Source organism: Micropterus salmoides, unplaced genomic scaffold (assembly GCF_014851395.1).
Source record: "Micropterus salmoides isolate LMB-PRFRI ecotype aquatic unplaced genomic scaffold, ASM1485139v1 Ms_hic_scaffold_280, whole genome shotgun sequence".
NCBI lineage: Eukaryota > Metazoa > Chordata > Actinopteri > Centrarchiformes > Centrarchidae > Micropterus > Micropterus salmoides.
In genome coordinates this window covers 9,440-25,116 of record NW_024042040.1, presented here as the reverse complement: position 1 = coordinate 25,116, position 15,677 = coordinate 9,440, and the positions used below count along the sequence as shown (strand labels likewise).

The 15,677-nt window shown below is 38.3% G+C and overlaps 1 protein-coding gene and 1 long non-coding RNA gene across 6 annotated transcripts; both read right to left on the bottom strand.

Moving 5' to 3' along the window:
- Positions 1 to 2,181: 2,181 nt before the first annotated feature.
- Positions 2,182 to 11,148, bottom strand: LOC119881909 (rhotekin-2-like). 5 transcript variants are annotated; one of them, XM_038691988.1, is made up of 14 exons: positions 11,000 to 11,147; positions 10,657 to 10,875; positions 10,139 to 10,240; positions 8,406 to 8,608; positions 8,058 to 8,116; positions 7,828 to 7,881; positions 7,598 to 7,715; positions 7,112 to 7,312; positions 6,300 to 6,394; positions 5,623 to 5,729; positions 5,400 to 5,531; positions 4,690 to 4,858; positions 4,291 to 4,398; positions 2,182 to 3,906 (listed from the first exon to the last, which is right to left on the bottom strand). In XM_038691988.1, the coding sequence occupies exons 2-14, from the start codon at positions 10,798 to 10,800 to the stop codon at positions 3,212 to 3,214; spliced, it is 2,187 nt and encodes a 728-aa protein (XP_038547916.1). In that variant the 5' UTR covers positions 10,801 to 10,875; positions 11,000 to 11,147; the 3' UTR covers positions 2,182 to 3,211. The 5 variants fall into 5 exon arrangements, with proteins under 5 accessions (XP_038547916.1, XP_038547917.1, XP_038547915.1 ...); XM_038691989.1 differs by having other exon boundaries at positions 10,657 to 10,827; XM_038691987.1 differs by having other exon boundaries at positions 10,657 to 11,148.
- Positions 11,149 to 12,415: 1,267 nt separating this feature from the next.
- LOC119881911 lies at positions 12,416 to 14,778 on the bottom strand. Its single transcript, XR_005440437.1, has 2 exons — positions 13,244 to 14,778; positions 12,416 to 12,674 (listed from the first exon to the last, which is right to left on the bottom strand). It is a non-coding gene; the product is annotated as an uncharacterized LOC119881911 (long non-coding RNA).
- Positions 14,779 to 15,677: the final 899 nt, after the last annotated feature.

Sequence of the window (15,677 nt, the reverse complement as noted above, 5' to 3'; positions counted from 1 at the left end):
GGTGGAAGGACAACACCTGCTCTGGCTTTTACAACCACTTAATTGCATCCAGGATAGTCGAAATACACAGTTAACATGTCTGGTGTTTCAAAGAAGAAAAAAAACATGCTGTAAACGTATATGTGTAAAGTTTAACTGAATACTTAGATAAAGACATTCATATCTGATTAAGTACTGTACATTGCTGTGTGTAGGTTAAACTGGCCTTAGTGCTGGCTCCTGTCAGAACATTCATATGGGATCAATCGACAACCCCTCTTCTTTCTTATTTTCTGTGTAAATATCACTGTAGATAGTACGCGTGGTTTGTTATCATATAAACGTTGTAATCTGTAAATAGTATAAAAACAGTATAAAAGCCGGTTACACAATCTAGCTGTGTCCTTGGTGCTCTGTTTCAAGGTCACAGTGATCATGTTAGATTTAAACAAACACTACAATTTAAGAATTAGGATCATTTTTATTTGTTTGTTGTTCACTTTTTTTTCTCTCACATTGTAGCCATTAATGTGCATCCTGAAAGTGTTTTTGATACAGTAGCCATCTGTTTACCAATCACCCAGCTGGCGAGCAAGACAAAAATAAAGACTTTTGTATGATATGACCTCCTGTATTTAATTAAAATATTTTACTATCTATCACGTTTCCTCAGTTGTGTTATTTAACGAACTGCAGATAAATATCAACGACTGAAAACTGATTTAATGCAAGTGTACTATGTCAATGTATGTTATTTTTTTCCTGAGTAATGTAGTGTGAATGGGGTTTTATTATTGTAATACCATTATCTGGCTATGAGATTCCATCCGCCTTAATCTTCACAACAGGCTACTTCTGGGCTCAACGCCAGAAAAGCCCAGTATTTGCTGCAGTAGAGAAATGTTCCCGTGTATGTATCTCTATGGGATGTGTGTTGGGCTGCAATAAAAGCTATGCTTTGACTTTTATGCCACCCCCTGGTAAAACTTTTACCATGAAAATATTCAGTAATACTTCCAAGCTCAGCAAAAATAAAGCAGCCTCACAAGGGTAGAATGTAGGCCATTTTATTGCAGATCAGCATAATAAAAAAAAAAAAAATACAGTTGGCTTCTAAGACAACTGTGAACAAGAGTGAGGAGAAAATTGCACTTTGAGAAACAAAATATCTAGTATTTTTTTACATTGCACTATACACAAATTATTCTGCACTAGGACTAAGATTAATGTATTCCTACTTAGTATACATAACACAGCGCCACTTAAAGTCTAAATAATTCATATGCTAAAACTAACATTTAGAAGCATGGCAGTATTACACTATAAAAAGAAACAAAGAACTTTTAATCAGAAGCACAAAAAATTCAAATTATTGGTTTAGTTATTGCGGTGATATGTAATTAAATGAAAAAACAAATATAAAAAACATTAAATGAAAATACATTTGGCTCATTAGTTTGGCTCTGATCACAGTGAATGTTCAGTCCTTGTTTACTCATAAAGCAGTTATACATTAATCGGAAGATCAGACGCTCTCCCTCAAGCTTAATATCCACAGGAGCAAAATTTTCTGTACTGATTGCATTAAACTGCTTTCACCAGGGCTAACAGTTAATCAGTCAGACACCTGCCATATTTTTAATGTGCTTTGTCTCCAGCATGCTTAGTCTAACTTAAACTGGCAAAGATGTTGATGGATACAGCATGTGTGATGATTTTAGCCACAATCACATAGCCTAAAGGTGTAACCATAGCAGCATTAGTAAAACTAACACAATTCCCTTGTTTGTCCAGGTATATACAGTTACAACATCAAAGTGACTAATGTATTGGCAATACACACAGAGCATAGAAAACATTGTGCACACTGCTAATATTGAGCATCATCCTTTTTATACAATCTATTCTCAGTTCTTTCAAGGCTTAAATTAAATCCTCCTGTACCGCCTTCCCTCAAATCTACATCTCCCCCTCTGATTAAACAGAATTTAGTGGGTGAAATAAAAAAAAGGAGGATTGTAGCTTTCACGATGTGGTTTCATCTGGCCAGGCAATTTCAGACAAAGTAGCTAAACCTAATGTTTTGTACACTAGTGTAATTATAAAGACCATTCTTTAACACGTGATCGGTAAGTGGTTGAATATTTAGTGGCTGGCATTGGAAATGTTCAAAACACAAACACAAGGGCATTCATTATTTTAGTCACTCACAAGGCTCATTCTTTCAATTATGTTCATAGCATTTATGGGCTGCAGTGTTGAATTACATTGGACATACTGTGTAGCCACTGAAAACCAAGGTCACTCCATTATTAAGACCTCTGAGAAATGGATAAGTCACATTAGTGCCTGCAATTGCTCCTAAAACCCTGTTCCCCTAAAATCAGCTATAGTGGTCATAAAGTTGTCACAGTAAGTGGAATAAGTCAATAGTTCCAAAAGGAATGACTCGTCCACAGTCGGCCAATGGATCAATTCCAATTTGAGTGCTTTTGCAAAAGGCTCTTTCTTCGGCCCATGTTCCAGTGGCAGAGCTGAGAAATAAGCCTTTCCATTTTAGTGGGATTGATTATGGCAGTGCTCAAGCCAACATACAGCTTTCAATTCCATCTATGGGTTAGGTGTACAAAAAAAGTTTATAAATGGAGAGTGGAGCTGCAAATGTATCAATACAGTATTGATAGTGATATGGAGGTGTCAACTAGGATTTGGGTTGCCATGATGGACATTGTGAGGATCTTTTCTTAAGAGACCATGTCACCCATCCTTTGGGTTAAAAAACAGTTAGACATTTTGGGAAATGCGATGAAAAGATCAATAGATACCACTCTCTTATCTATCAGCTCAATATGAAGATGGAGCTGGGAGATGGTTAGTTTGGCTTAGCATCAAGACTAAAAGCAGGGGGAAACAGTTAGCCACTGGAAGAATCTAACCCTCAAACCCACTCTAGTAAGTCGCTGCTCCCAATCAAGAATATTCTTGCACAAAACCCCTCTTTTACCGCAATCATTTTTACACTTTTGGATGGGAAAAAAAGAGCTTTAGAGATGCTCGTAGGCAGATTTTGCTACCTTTGGACTAAATCTCACATTATCGCTTTTTAGATACAGTCAAATATTGTGATATCTGATTTTATCAACGTTAGCTTAGTTGGGATATTTATTTGTATTAGTAAGGTAGAGTTAGTTGGTTAAATATAGATATGGTCGAAAGTCAAGTTCACAAGGCTTTAAAGGTTCATCCTCTCTCTGAAAGACTTCCTTAGTTTGCTCCTCGGTGCAGGAACAGGACCAGAATCGTGACCTGATCTGAGGAAGCCATGATCACCTGCGGCATTATTGTTCTGGGTGTGGTGGCCCTGGTGCTCATGCTGCTGGAGAGGGGGCTGAGGCTGACTTTGTGGTTGTACATCGAGGACGCCCAGTGGAGCGTTTTTTCGGCTGTGGGCTCCTCCAGCATTGTTCCGCTGGAGCTGCTGGATGATGGCAGAGAATTTGGCATCCAGAGATGGTCTGCCAGTTTTGGGCCTTGTGGCCGGGCGTGAAGTGCCGGAATTCTCCTTCTCCTGGTATCGGGGAGGAGGAGGGTGATGAAGAGAAGCAGGGAGGGGAGGTCTGGCAGGACGGGAGGAAGGAGCATAAGGCTCTCTGTCAGAGGGAGGGGGTGGGGCTCGGCGCTTCTTGTTGCCAGTGGATGTAGAACTGGTGTTGAGGTTGGGGACTGGGCTTGAACAAGGGGTGGAGGTTTTGCTTTGGGAGAGAATACTTTTCTGCACAATGATTGAATGGGACCCATCAAATAGAGTGGACCAATTAGCCGCTTCCTTCCCCTCTTCATGACCAATAAGAAAGCGGCCATCTGTTTCCTCTATTTTGTCGTGGATAATGTCTGTGATGCTCTCAAACTTGCCAGGTGAATTTATACCTGCACATCAAATAAAATGAACACACATTAAAATAAAGTGAAAGCAATTAGGTAAATGTTAAGTTTTTCCTATGTTTGATGTATTATTGAAATGCAGATAACTATAATAACATTTCACAAAGAACAAATAAGCACAGATTCCAATATTATTTACATGAGTCACCACTGAAAATAAAACTATTATACATGGTGAATAGAATACATTTATTTCACTGTGGTGTCCCATTTGTTTTGAGCACTTGCACCGTATCTTCTATAAATAGATACATACCTTCTATAAATAGATCCATACACATCCTGTAAAATAGTGCACATCAAATAGCCAGAAAATTATCTAGCTCCATCTAACTCACTTCAGCCACTCGTTCCAATTACTCTACTCACTGAGGTCATTGTAAACAGAGTCAGCCTGCTTGGTGAGGAAGAGTGATGGTTTTCGTGGTGACGCAACCTCGATCTTCATTAGCTGGTTGCAGCAGTGCAGCCACTGGCCTGGTTGTAAACAAGGAGGCATGAGAGACACAGATAAAAGGTTATGCTATCTGTTCTTTCAAAGTTGAGTGTGTGTAGCCATTTTTCTTGCCCAAACAAACAGATGTACACTCCCCACCTTCTGTATATACTGTCAAATACATACAAATAGATTCAGAAACATACAAACATGTTGCTGCTCTGTACGCACATGTACTGTATGTAACCATAGTTTATATATATACACACACACACACACACACACATATATACACACACTTCTTCTGTATATTTACACAGAAACACACTCACTCTGATCATAGAGGTGCTGGTGGAGGGCGTCGAGCCAGTCCTCCAGCTCCTCCCTGGTTTCTGTGGTGAAGACAATGGTCTGAGATCCCTCTGGCGAAGGACTGATGATGGACAGACTCCTGGACTTCTGGCCTAGTGACTCCTTCTCCATCACACGGATCCGTGTGTCCTGCAGAAACAGCATAAATAGCTTAAATAGGCTGAAATTCAGTTCCAGGGTAAACAAATGTGAGATATTGCACTAAAAAGTACATAGCTGATATTGTAGAAAAAATTAATTCAGCAGCAAAATGCCAACGATGCCAACAGGATCTCAGTGAATAATGCGGCATTTTGTATTTTGGTTATTCTACAAATGTTAGAGAAAACTGAACTGAGATTTAAATCAATAATAATGAATGTAATGTTTATATTTAATTCAAATTTTCTCTAACCAGACAGCACAACTAAAACAGAGATAATAACAGTGATAGTAAAACAGTAACAACAATTGGTAATTCTGGTGTAATTCTGGTTTATTTTTCTGCTTTTACATTTAATATATATATATATGGCAACAGAAACATAAATAGTAAATATTTCCAGTACTGCACATTTTATTATGCTGCCGCTGTAGTTCCCGGAAATTTATAATCGCCAAGCTCAACAGAACAACTGAACATGAAATACTAATGAGAGTGAGGAATATGAAGGTTTGGATACTGTTTTACCTTGTTGATGGGTATGTTGAGAGTGGGCTGCACTTTAGCATCGATTTCTTCCGGGGTGAAGTAACAGGACAAAAAGCCAGCACTAAGCACACAGTAAAGACTGCAGCAACGGTACATTCCCTCCACACTTTGCTGAAAATTAGCACAATGACAATAACAGATAACGAAAGGAATGAACAAATGGAACTGAAGCATTTAACCCTGCAAATAGCAGTCAACGCACCTTCTGGCTCAGGTGGCCGGTCATCATGCTCTGTATCATGCAGACAGGCTGGGCCACCAACCGGCAGCAGAGGTTGCCATAAAGTGGAAGCCAAGATGACAACTCAGCTGTTGGGATGAAAAGCAGCAGTAGCAATTAAACACAAACTACAGAAAACTACTTATGTTCATCTTAATGAAACTACTAGATGCCTTGTGTAAAGATAAAAAGGTATTCATTAATCTTGAGTTAATCCTATCTTGAGTGAAAAGGTAAAACCACATAATTAAACAACTTTGTCAATTAGGTGTACTGTTACACGTCATCATACACACATGCAAGAGCAGATGTATGTTCCTGTCACATAGCTTCTTGTCATAGGAGCGTTTCACAATAACTTAAAATAATTGTAACTTAATATGCACTGAGGGCCAGAACACTAACGTACCATGGTGCAATTTCATACCAAAGCTGCATAAGAAAAACCTGCCTGAGCACCCACTTCCTTATCCATTTAATCAATCACGCAAAGGAAGAAAAGTAATCCAAGCAGAACTTCAATCATAGGTTATTTTGTTTAATTCTGTCGTTTTTGTCAAAATATTTTACCATTACCACAGTATTGAATCATATCAGGAGCTATAAGAATAATCCCACTATATCCCCAGATATGACATTTCTGTGCCTTTACTTCTTACCGCCTTGGAGGACAATGAGGGAGTGAGACTGAAAGCTGCCTTCAGCCTCAGGTAGACACAGTGTAGTGTAGGCCAACAGGCTGTACTTGGCTCCACTGGAACAGGTAGATGCACACACAAACACATGCACAGAGTTTAGCATTCTTTCAAGTATAATGCGTAGGCTTATTTTAACATAGTGGCTTCTCCATGAAAGATTCATGCTCAACATGAAGTGTAGTGTACACAGTAAAGGACACAGTGTAGTGTAGGCCAGCAGGCTGTACTTGGTTCCACTGGTACAGGTAGATGCATACACAGAGTTTAGCATTCTCTAACACAAATAATAAATAATGGAGATATATTAATATGCAAGTACTCTAACCCCAAAATGTGCACATAACCTACAGTATTTTGTTTTTTGTAAATTATGTCCTTGTTCAAAGGTCTAATGATCCCAATGTTTCTCCTTCCCACTGAACAGGTGGCATCTATCACTTGAGATGTTCAGTTGATAGTTTCATTTGATGCTCTGTGCCAATAAACACGCTTTTGATCTCAGACACAACTAAAATACAGGCAGGAACATTAAAAGTGTGCTTATTGGCACAAAACAAATCTATGAATGCCCAAAGGCTAAACATTTCAGTAATCATAACCCCAAATATTGGTTACATTTTTATTTCAATACTCACTCAGCGGGATTTGTTTACAAACCCATTGTGTGAGCCTGCAGCTACACCCTTCGTTGCAGTAACAAACCATAATCAAGTTAGTTTCTAATAGAGAGCCAAGAGTCTGCAAAGTGTTTTATAGGATAACAAAATACATACAGCGGTATGGGATTATACTGCAGGAAGGTGTCAGGGTCTGGATTGTCCAGCAGAGGGCAGAGCTTCTTCCCAGCTGTCTTTCCAAAAGAGTTGCGGAGCTTCTTGGCGAGCTTCTTTGGTGTGTTTACCAATGTGAGCTCTTCTTCCAGGGCACAGCTCCACAACTCCACCTTCAGCTCAAACTGAGGATCTGCTTCTTTACTATAAGGGGGAAAAATTCAATTAAATGCATATAAATCATGTTAGATCAAAATTAAAAACTAAACAAAACAATAACGATACATAAATGAAACGTTTTATTGAAATACAATTGTGACAATAACGGTACAATAATAATAGATATGTCAGTGTAGAAGAAAATTCAAATACATAATCTGCTTATCATATTACGAAAAAGAAGAGTACATTTTCAGCAATATATCTTTTAACATAGCTCCATAATCATTCATTTTATTTCACCACTATACAGCCGCAATAAATACTTACAAGATAGTGACTGCCTCAAAGCAGATGTCAGTGACTGATCTGTCCACCACCACCATCTGTGTGTCAAACACCTCTGAGCCCATCTGCATCAGACAGAACACCGCCACTCGACGAGAGCCTTATAAACACAAGGGATGAACAGTGTGTGTTAGTGCAGTGAGTATCCACAAAATAACAGGAGGAAAGCTAAACAGAAGGCATATATGTTGGCAAAACAAGGACTAACTTACTCCCTCTGTTGTTGAAGTGGTCTGAATCCCTCCATATCAAAGGAATACGCAGATCTACATCAGCAGAGGAAAAGTGTTAATTAGCAACAATTCTTAAGAGTTCATTTCTAAAATGCTCCATATGCATTTTGTGAAAAATAACCTTAAAAACTACTTAATTGTACATGGTACGAATTGCACTGACACTTTCCAACACTGATCGATTCTGGATAAAGGGGGAGCAATCTTACCAGACATTGCAATTGTCCCATTACAGGGAACACGGTCATCTGACACCGGATCTGAAAGTCTGAAATACAATTTATAACTGAACATTACAATTTATCACAATCTGTGTATCAGCTTCACTGCAATAAAACAGCAATTCAACACCCTCAAAACCCATACAGTCCTGTCTCAAGTCATCACTTTTTTTCACTTTTCCCCTACACTTAATTTCTTCATTGAAGTAGAGCTTTATAATATATATTTCAATTTGATATATTTATTGATAATGTGCGCTGAAACTGAAGGCCAAGGAATGTAACTTAAAAACCATTCCAAGATATCTGCCACACAGAAAGCTCCCAATTCCTTACCTCCTGACTGCTCCCATCATGTCCTGTTCCCATTTCATCTTCTGCAGCTGTGTGAGATAAGCCTTGATCCTGGCGTTGCAGGTCAGCAGGTTCTTGGAGGCGTTAAGGACCTGTTCTCTCTTACTGCAGGCGAGTAGCAGCTTGTAGGCACCCTCCCGCATTCGCATCTCAAAATCAAGCTTTTCTTGTATGTTAGTGTTCTTCTTGGACAGAATACACAGAAAGGAGAAAGTTCAAATGACCAAACTTATCCATAAAACACAGAGTTGCAATAAGATGCGTTACACTGTTTTGTGTTAGTCCGTCAAACAATATGCTATAATGAGACCAGAGACATGATGAGTGCAAACATGTTGCCCTTGAATGTTGTTGAGTGTTGTTTAGCTAGATTAAAGGGGCTAATATCTGGCGTTTTGACATAATGGGCATCAGCTGATACCTGTGCTGACAAGGCCGATAAACAAAAAATGTCTGTGGACACATCTGCAGGCAGCCTTGTCAGAATGATGTCAGCGCTCACCCTTGAGAGTTTTGGGAAGGTGGTTCTCCAATCTTAAATTAAAGCAATTCTAATCTAACACCATTACTGGCTAGCTTTGAATACATATTGTTATACTGAAGAGAATAATGCAGTTGAATGACGTCACTTCTGATAAACTGTACCCCACTCTCCCTTAAACACCAGTCATGTTCTGAAATCTACAGCACAACCCAATGCATTTTTATATTTCATTAATTAATAAAAGTTCCATCTTAAACAACACATTACTGGCTATGATAACCATGGATATTAGATTGTACTCTGCATGGAATAATAGAATTATACATGATTTCTTTGTTTTGATATCATTACATTTCAGCATCAGCCATTGGAAAACTCGGTCTACCACAAGTTGTTTTTGGGAAGAACAAAAATCCCTTCCAGTGTCAAGGGTGTCTCAGCACTTTGGGGATGTCAAGTAAACAAGTAATGCACATAAATGTCATATTCACAAACAAGAACACTTTTAAGACAACTTACAACCTCTTCCAGCTGTTACACTTAACCTTGAGTGCCTCCGAATTGGAGTTGGTTTTTGGGACAGACTAAATATTTGATTTGCAGCACTAAACAAAAAAGGCACAATTTTTCTGTCACAAACACAGCTCAAGCTTTCAGAGTTCCTTGAGAATGACAGACAAACACAAATGAATATTACAAGGCTGTAAGGAAATGTGATCTTCTAGTGTAGCTACCACCACGATTAAATTTACAATAATACACTGATGTCTAAACCTGTCAGACTTGTGGCAGTGAAACCAACTTCTTTTCATCACTCAAGAGCAAGTTATGTTGGTGTTCAAGGTGAAATGATGTGAAATAATGACCAACACACTGTATTATGCTAGATGGACAAAATCAGTGAGTGCATAACTTTATGTAGATTATATGCAATGTAGATGTTGAAGACACAGTATGGATGGCATACTGCAAAGACAGTGAACAGAGGCAGGAAAAATATGGCAGTTCTAACTCCTCTAATAGAGGATGATGATGTCTGATATAATCTGGTCTGAAACATATTGTACTAAATTCAAAACACTAACGTTACCTTTTCGATTTGGTATGGGAATTTGGTTTTGGTGGGTTCGAACTAGAACTTGGCATGTTAAGTTTAGGAAGTGCATGCACAATATTTTTAGGGATACAAACATCATCATACTCCATGTTAGTAAAAAACTAAAATATGCACCTGTAGCTTCTTAGAAATCTGTCGTATGTACAACAAATTCATGTCTTCTACTATCTGCAGAGTGTCATTCAGAAGATTTGGGCATCGTTTCATGCTTTTGGTCTGAAATGAAATTAGTTTGAGCGTTGTTAAAGCAAGAGTAAACATTTTTGCACAGGCTGCTTAGCACGATTCAGCATGCAGACTGCATGGCTCTGGTTTCAGGGAACTATAATAAAGGGGGAAACTCCCGTATCAAATAACATTAACTGGCCCAACTCGCTAGCTTCGTCCCAGGGAACTAAAAGCCAGTGTGTGAATGAAACAGACGTTAGAAAATTCAAGTTATTTAAGCAGAGCCTAACCGAATAAGTAAGTTATTGAAGCTGTGAACGTTAAACTAAGAAGAACTGAATATTAGCAGTTAACGTTAGTTTCGTTGCACTTTGGACCCATTCCAGCGTCAACTGAACTGTCATTATGGTTCGGGGTTAACGACAAAACACTGTCAAATACCTCTCTGTAAATCTTAACGTTACCTCCGTTTGCAGAAATAAGGCACTCTGTCGTATTTTCTTCCGTTTAATCTCCATTGCCACCGAGGAGCCGGCCGATAATAACGACCTGGAGCTCCCGTTTCGCTTAGAAGTTTGAACATCCCGCGGGTCGTCCATGTTGTTCATCCATTCGCTAGCCACAGCAGGAAAGTCCTGTAAAATCGTTCAACGGACAGGGCGGTTCGATTTGTGTCACGTCGTCTGCCGCAATGGCGACATTGTCGAGAAAATACAAAAGAAATCCAATTCAAAAGATCGGTACAGCTTTCATACAAATTACTAAACACTTTAGGAAAATTAAAACATCTAATACAAATCAGCTTACATGGTTGCCGTGATATTTAAAATACTTAATCTTAAAAAGGACTCAACCAACAGGCTTTCAAAAAAGTGAATGCCGAATTATAAGCCAACCGTGGTGAAGTAGTATACAATAGCTAAAATCACAAAATGTTAAATGTAAAATTTCACGAGGTCAAGTATACAGTTTGAAAATAAGCATCAAACAAAAGCTCCGCCTTGACAGCGGTACATCCAACGATTTAAACCGAGCACTTCACGCCGACAGGGCAGGAGCGTCATTGCGTCATTGTGCCAGACAAATGACAGGAGTGCATTGTTTTGGATTTGAATTTTAGGCTTTTATTTTGGTGGACATTTAACCCTCTGGCCTCATTATATATTTTACGACATTTAGTGTATCTCAGATCAAAAATGATAGTTCTAAATCCTGCCATAAAAATTATTATATATTAATATTATTTTCCACTTTCACAATGTTAAATCTTTTAACCAACATCAGTCCTCATCATAACTACCAAATATTTATTTAATTTCCAGAATTTTAACCCCTTAAATGCCATTTGTTCACATGATGCCACAGTTTTGATCGATGGAAAAAACAAAAAAATTAAAATAAAATAGTATACTACATGCCAGGTGGATTTCTTGGGATGGATTATCATAGCCTGGTATATGTCCATGATTAGCAGCAACATTGAGTTTTACGCATTTTTATTTTTTGAGTTATACCAGATTTAAAAAAATAATCCCACTCAGCGCATTATGATCAAAAATGATTTTATATGAAAAATTACAAAATTAATTAATAAAAAATGTATATTATTATTTTTTTCCACTTTCACTGAGTTAAATCTTTTAACCAGCATCAGTCCTGATCATAACTAACAAATATTTGTTTTATTTCAGGATTTTAACCCTTTAAATTCCAGTTTTTGTGACGATATCATAAATTTCTAAAAAATGAAAAAACACAAAAATGTCATTATTTTCCATGTAGTAAATTCAAAGGGAAAACTTTATCTTTGGATTATCACAGTCTTGAGTATGTCAAAGATTAGCAGCAACATTATTTTGGTGCATTTAAAAATTTGGTGTTATGTCAGTTTTTTTAAAATAATCCCACTCGGCGCATTATGATCAAAAATGGTTTTATATCAAAAATTACAAAATTAATTAATAAAATTTTATATATTATTAATTTTTTCCACTTTCACTGAGTTAAATCTTTTAACCAGCATCAGTCCTGATCATAACTAACAAATATTTGTTTTATTTCAGGATTTTAACCCTTTAAATTCCAGTTTTTGTGACGATATCATAAATTTCTAAAAAATGAAAAAACACAAAAATGTAATTATTTTCCATGTAGTAAATTCAAAGGGAAAACTTTATCTGTGGATTATCACAGTCTTGAATATGTCAAAGATTAGCAGCAACATTGATTTTGGTGCATTTTTATTTTTTGTGCTGTATCAGATTTAGATGTAAAAAAACACCAAGGCTCATAAGACCCATTGAAACCTATTAAAAAGTACATGTCTGATCCTACAATCATAACATCATGATTTATATTCAAATACATTCTCATTCCCAAGCCAGAGGACCAAAAAATGAGTTTTCAGTGTTTTCCACCACATAGCACACCACATATCCTTTTCTGGCAGATGCATACAGTCTAGGTGTCCAGATGTAACATGCTGTCCAATGTAACATGCAAGAGAAAAAATTACGAATGAATAAACTTACGCAAATGTTATTTCTACACAAATAACTATATATTTATTTGTCTATGTTACATAAATGCCAAAAATAATGCATAATAAAATAACTAAATACAGTTGAGACATTACATTTTACATTTAGCTGATGCTTTTATCTAAAGCACCTTACAATTGCTATTGCTGTGTTGAAAGCAGACACATCCACTCCACTTGTTGTAAATCAGAGCCATCGCCCACCCATGTGTCCTTTTCTGGCAGATGCATACAGTCTAGGGACAAATGTAACGTGATGTCCAATGTAACATGCAAAAGGTGCATTTAGCTGACGCTTTATCAAAAGTCTCTTACAGTTGCTATTTATGTCAGAGGTCGCACACCTCTGGAGCAACTAGGGGTTATGTGTCTTGCTCAGGGACAAAATGTGCATGGGTAACAGAAAGATTTGAACCCGGGTCTCCAGTGCCAAAGGTGAAGAGCTCGTCCTCTGCGCCATCACCAATACCAAACAGCTAGCTGCACAATGAACGTCAATAAAACTTGCCTACTTTATTCGCCACTCCTTATGTAGCCGGTGTCCAATATCTGCGGTGTGGTCTGGAAGAAGCCTGTTGGTATGGACAAATATCCAGCTGGAGGTATTGTTTCTGCTGCTGTGTATTCGCATGAAAAAGTAGGGGAGTGTCGAGCCAGTTGGCTTGCCCAGGTCCGTTTCTTCAGCGACAAAATCCCAAATGCGTATGCAGAGTTGACGACGCAAGCGGTGGCATAATGTGTCGGTTTTGCTAGGCCGACTTCATGTTACAGGGTGTCCTTTCAGCGTTTCTTAGGTTCATTTTTCGCTTTCTATTTACAATCTACCGTCTCCTCTGCGCGCTGCCCTCTCAGCCATTTTGTCAGCCCCCGGAGAATACTCAGCTGCATTACGTCACCGCGGTGTTGGGTTACACCCTGTTCACACACACACACACACACACACACCAGTCTGAGAGGCCGAGCTTCTACGTAAGGGAGACATTATCCTGTCTTTTTGAACGATAAACTGCACAAAAACTGCAGCCATTTCAGAGTTATATGTCTGTGCGTAAAATACGCATGACAGAACGACGAAAAACAATGGCTGGTACGCTGCTTTCGCTCAGATGAGCGAACATGTTTTGAGGTCCTCACAAATATAGAAATACACACACACACACACACACACACACACACACACACACACACACACACAGAGCGAGAAACAGACACACCCACAGAAACCTACATACACTCTCGTTCGAAGCTCTGCAGCCGTAACCGCTAAAACAGACCACAATCATGCAAGTGGCTCGATAATTTTTCATATTTTGGAGTCTTTGAAGGCTTACCCATTAACCTGTACGTGCTTGCATGCGTGTGTGAGAGTTAGGTTCTGTGTAATTGTGCTTCGATGTATGAAATAGAGAGAGGAGAGGACAGACAGGCGGAGAAGGTAAAACATGACCGGCGGGGCTCTGTGATTTTGGTCTCTCGCATAAACTAATTTTAGATAAAAACGCCCTATACACAAACACACACGCACACACATTTATCAATGCACACTCACGTCACTCCCAGACACCCACACATCTTCTGAAACATAATTTTAGATCATTCAAAGACGTAAAAATGATTCATAACAGTCAACAGTCCCCCTACTGGACACCAGGAAAATAACATGCATATCCCCCCATAGGGCTTACCAAAATAGTACCGCCATCTGGTGGAAAACACTATACAGTACAAATTTTATGTTTTTCCTTCAAAATAAAAGTATGTTTCAACATAAGTCATGATTCATTAATTAATGACGGCGCGAGGCGTACATGACGTTTTAATGGGCGTTAATGAGATCAATTTTGATCGAAACGTACTACATGTCGGTATTGAAAATAATCAGTGTTTAATACACATATTCTGCAACATGGGATCAAAATTTTAAAAAAAATCCAAAAATTAACAACTTTGCCAAATTACAAACCATTTCCATTAAGTAAGCCAAAATGGTCAAAGAAATAACAACTGAAAAGATCAAAAATGACCATGATGGGGCCAGAAGGTTAAAATACTTACACACTTAACAATAAATCGTTGGCAGCATATAAGACGTTTCACTTTTGTGGCATGGTACGGATTTCTCTGAGTAGGCTCATTTAGCTCAATCATCCCTAGATGCAAACAAAACTTTTTATTCACCTTGTTTTATAGCAATGGTTCTCAAAGTGAGGCCCTTAAGGGTATTGCAGGGGGTCCCCAGCAAAAAGGGGAATCATTTATTTTCATCCATAAATACTATGGCAGAATGTATGAGTATTTTGGTCATGGGTTTCATACACTTTCTGTAATAAAATATCTAAAATCAAAAATCTAATTAGATGTGGGACCCTGGGACAAAATCTTGGGGGTCCGTGGTCTAATTTGTGTCAGTTTAGCGGTTCTTGGCGTGAAAACCACTGTTTTAGACTGTTTATGTTCCAAATGCTCTAATGTTAATTATCTTTTCAGATGTGAGTAGCTTTAATACACTTTTATTTACTACGACAGTATGTTTTTATTAAGCAACAGCTCCAAAATGGAATTTAATTTTAATAAGTAATGCTCGTATGATCCAGCAAAACGAGCATAATGATAGTGCTTTTATGCTCTTGTATTTGAACATCCTCATTTAATTTGGTCGTTTCTTTAATTGTTTGGTTCCCGGGAGCCCTAGTCCATTTGAGATGCGCATCATGCAGCATTGCCCTCAATTTCAGCATCAAATATATTATTGCCCGCTGCGCAGCCCAGCTGATGTTACGGTAACAAGAGAACCTGCAACGTGACCAGTGAGTCCAGGAAACCCGCCCACCCTGTTCTGGCTGACATGGGCTTTTGGTCGAGTTGGAAGCATCCATGGCTGGAAATGTAGACGCAGGCGCTGCTGAGGATGAACTGTGTCAAGCTAGACAGAGAAATAAAACACCG